This window comes from Limulus polyphemus, unplaced genomic scaffold, assembly GCF_000517525.1.
Source record: "Limulus polyphemus unplaced genomic scaffold, Limulus_polyphemus-2.1.2 Scaffold760, whole genome shotgun sequence".
NCBI classification, from domain to species: Eukaryota; Metazoa; Arthropoda; class Merostomata; order Xiphosura; family Limulidae; genus Limulus; species Limulus polyphemus.
In genome coordinates, this window is record NW_013666370.1 from 307,659 (window position 1) to 312,164 (window position 4,506).

General features: G+C 33.2%; 1 protein-coding gene across 1 annotated transcript in view; it reads right to left on the reverse strand.

The window, feature by feature from the left end:
• Window positions 1–3,737: 3,737 nt before the first annotated feature.
• LOC106460368 (transmembrane protease serine 9-like) overlaps window positions 3,738–4,506 on the reverse strand; it is a 65,743-nt gene continuing 64,974 nt past the window's right edge. Inside the window, exon 13 of the mRNA XM_022387077.1 lies at window positions 3,738–3,893. Within this exon, the coding sequence (XP_022242785.1) occupies window positions 3,738–3,893 (156 nt within the window). The remainder of the gene's footprint in view (window positions 3,894–4,506) is intronic.

Below are 4,506 nucleotides of genomic sequence, written 5' to 3' on the forward strand. Positions count from 1 at the left end.
TAAATATTTTTTAACTATTAGTGGTGTTGTGCGTTTTTTTTTGGGGGGGGGGGTTAATGAAAGTGTTCCAAAATGGGAGATTAATTTCTTGACGACTTGATAGTTTAATAAAATTTTGTATGTTGCTCTGTAAAGAGTTCGTGACGCACGCACTTTGAGTCGTCAATATCAATAAGGTTATCATTGGTCAAAAAACGTGTTAGGAAGGTTTGGAGAACACTCAGGCATGTTACACTGATGCTTCTTTTCTTAAAGGTAAATTAAATCTACAATAGTAGTTGAAACCAAGTAAAGTTTCTGTGTTAAGTAAACTATATTATTTGTTAATTGTTACTTTCATTAACATACATCTCATGGTTGAAAGCCCGTTTTTTATCACAACAGCCTTTACTTGTTTCTAAAGCTATGCGCTTCAATATACTTATATGTTGGTTTATGAAATTTCAAGTTAGTGACATTCTGTTTTATGGTGTCTTTTAGAAAAACAAGCAAATTTTATATAACCATTGTTAATCACTACATATAAGCACATTGGTTATCAAACTTACAATTCCATGTCAGTCTACTTATATGGTATTACCACACTTGTAGATCCTTCTAATACTTAGCTACAAAAACTGTATTTTATTATTTCAAATCCAATGTTCTCTACATATTGTATAGAAATCTCTTATGAATCTTAAACTAAGCATCTGATGTTCTTGTGAGCCATTGAATATATAATGTAAGGTACAAATCATACTGATATTTTTTTATTTTTTACCTTTTCACTTGTAAAGTGAGAAAAAAAGCTAAACTTAAAAATTTTATCCCACCAATCTATCAATACGAGTTGAAACAAAAACGTAGTGCTCTTAGTTTTATTTTATTTTCTGACTGCTCCACTTTTGAAACAATTTAAGTTTATTTTTGGAATACCCATAAATATTTTAAGAATTTTGAGAAATGTTTTTGTACAGTGACTATTTATACGAATTTAAAACAATATTACATTTCATTAAGTTTAAAGAATGACGTTTATTTACACCTAAGGTATATCTGTTATAATCAGTATACAGTTCAAACATCCATAAGACATAGTCTTGTTGTCATAAACAAATAAATACTGATGGCCAATGGATCAGTTAGTACAGAATAAAATATTTTAAAATAATGGAGTCAACACGAAAAAGGTATTTTTACCTCAATAACAATAATCTGCCATAACAAGAAGGAATAGTTTTGAAAAAGAGATGTCATCGATATAATTTCGATCATTAATCTATCATACAACGATGTAAATACAAGCTTGTTTGTAAGTTGGACTGAACACTGGCCCATCATCATACTAAGTCTTTCTTAAACTACTTAGAACAACGTAGAAAAATGTATTAAATATACAAGGATCTTTTCACCGGCGTAAAAATATTTCGAATAAACAAAGCACGCAGGCAATATCAAAGGTGCTGGTAGAAATTGAAAACAAGATGCTAAATATCTTCCTCTCGTTAATTCTTTTTCTAACAACTTTGAAAGTAAAGATATAACAGCGCACTTACTTAGCAAATGTGTTTATAAACCACGCATTTTTTAGCATTACAGATGTTAAAGTACGTAATGTCGGAAATTCTTAAATATGTGAAAATTTAGTATTTCAAATATGGGCCAAAGCTTAACGTTAGAAAGTATGAAATTCTGAGTAACAGCCGACATAAAGAATGTTATGATTATGTCGTTTATTGTTGAAGATTTTGTTGAATTCCTTATGATAAAGCTTTGTTTGAAGTTAAGCACAAAGCCACACAATAGGCTATCTGTGCTTTGCCCACCACGGGTATCGAAACCCGGTTTCTAGCGTTGTAAGTCCGCAGACATACCACTGTGCCACTGGGGGTATGGTAAAGCTAACAATAAATTTAACGTTTTAAATGAATGAGTACGGTTCATGTTAATTACCTGTTGCTATATTTTGGACCAGAGGATCCAACATAAGTCTAACGCAAGAAAAATCCATCACAAACTTCTATATTAGAGTTGAGCAATGAATGCGATGTTATTAAGCTATACAGATGTTAAGTTATAAAGTCCTATAGAGTCAATGTCTAGGAAATATTTTTGTGTAAACTACACTTTATCTCTAGAACTAACAGGTAGATTTTTTTATTGTTATTAAGCACAAAGTTACACAACGAGGTATCTGCGATTTGCCCATCACAAGCAGAATCCTAGCGTTGTTGACTGTGAGACTTACCACTGAGCCACCGGGGGGACAGTAAATTTTGTAAATCCTTTTACATTAATACAGTAATTAAAAAAAAAGTAAAATAAGCACAATTAGAAATAAAACTATTATTTTATTTATAATTGTATTTATCTCACCATTTCGTGTACTTGTCTAAACTGGGTCGGCAGTTCCAACTGCGTGACGTGCATATTTTGGAAGAAAGTAGATTGTTTGTTTGTTTGTAATTAAGCACAAAGCTACACAATGGGCTATCTGTGCTCTGCCCACCACGGGTATCAAAACCCAAATTCTAGCATTGTAAGTCTGCAGACATACCGCTGTGCTACTGGGAGGCAAGAAAGTAGATAAAGTTACGTGCTGTTGCTGTAATTTCAGATTAATGTTGTAAGTCTGCAGACATACCGCTGTGCTACTGGGAGGCAAGAAAGTAGATAAAGTTACGTGCTGTTGCTGTAATTTCAGATTAATGTTGTAAGTCTGCAGACATACCGCTGTGCCACTGGGAGGCAAGAAAGTAGATAAAGTTACGTGCTGTTGCTGTAATTTCAGATTAATGGAGCCTCATTAAAATTAGTCATTCCTTAACATTTATCGTGAAAAAACAGTGACTGTTACCGAGTAAAACATGGGATGTGATAGGTGAAAAGACATTAATGAAAAGAACGAAGCTTGACGCTAAACTGATGCACATCATATGTAAGTACAGACTACACGCCACAACTGTTGTTGTTTTTTCATATATTAAAGAAAACCACTATGTAATAACTGGAAAAAGCTGTTTTAACTGGTTTTATTCTACTTACCGACACAATTCGAAAACGAAAAATCGCATCATGCGTTAGTGTGTCTGCAGAATGGCATTAACATTCCTCAGATATATGTTTTTCTTTGTTGTTAAGCGCCAAATTACTCAATGGGCTATCTGTACTTTACCCAGCCCAATATATGCCCCTTACCTACTCCGTATAGAGGAAATTCTCATAATCTATTTAGGTTTTCCATCTTAATGTTAATGACCTATCTTCCTTCGTAGACTTAGTCTGATGTGGGAATATACACAACTGATGACATATTTCTACTTACAAGTTAAATATCTATTACATTTGTATCGTATATTTCACAAGAACTTAGCCTCGCATGAGTATAATCTCAGAGAAATACCACAGTATCCTCTTTTCACACATACATAAAATACATAATTAAATAAATTCCATTATTTGAATACAAGTTAGAAAAAATATTACATGATATTTGTAAAAAACGTTGCAAAACGTAATTTTACGAGAGGTAAAAGTTACGTAAAGGATAATGTCATGATAAACAGAACAATATTTAAAAAACAAAAGAAAACTTTAATAATACATGCAAGCTGTTCACGTCATGAAAAATAAATATGTTGACTCGTCGAATGTCAGCTAATTGAAGTTGTATAGCACAAGTCTAATGTGAAAGTTACCTTCTCTCGGTGTAATCATACGAAAAGTATAATTGTTTAACTGGCAGATATTCTATGTCAAACCATATTAGCAGATATCCAATCAGACGAACTACTTATTCGATGGTAGATCCCAGGTTGATACTGTTTGGCGCAAGAATAGCCAGCGGAAACTACTCCTATAAGATACCAGACACCGAAATGGTTAACTGACAGTGGTCCACCTGAATCACCCTAAAAAAATGAAATGAAAAATGCGTTCAAATTGAATCGCGTATATTTAAAAAAATGCTTACTATATATCACAAATTAAGCATTACTTATTACATGAAATACACTTTTTTAGAAGTCAGACCTTTGGTATAAAATACAAGCAAATTTATGGAAGTTATATAGATATAGATTATGTACTTTGCTTTTTATAAAAGGGTCGGGCGTTGACTAGTGGTTATTGTGCCGGACTGTGGGTCCCGTAGTTCGCGTCCTGTCACCGCAAAATTGCTTTTTGCATTTTCGAGCCGTCAGTGTATTATAAGATAGACAGCCAAATCCCACTATTCGCGTATAGTAGATTACAAGTTGGTGGTAGATGTTGTTGACTAACTGCCTTCCATCTAGTCTACCACTTCAAAATTAAGGGCGGCTATGCGCACATATCTCTTGTATAAACAAATTCTATAATTTAAGAGACATGAAAAATAAACACAGTGAAAATATTAAGGTATCTTTAAGCTAAACATCTTGAAGTTGTTATCCGCATTTTGTGCATCTAGCATTCAGCCGAAAGTTTGTTTGTTTGTTTTGGAATTTCGCGCAAAGCTACACGAGGGCTATCTGCGCTAGCCGT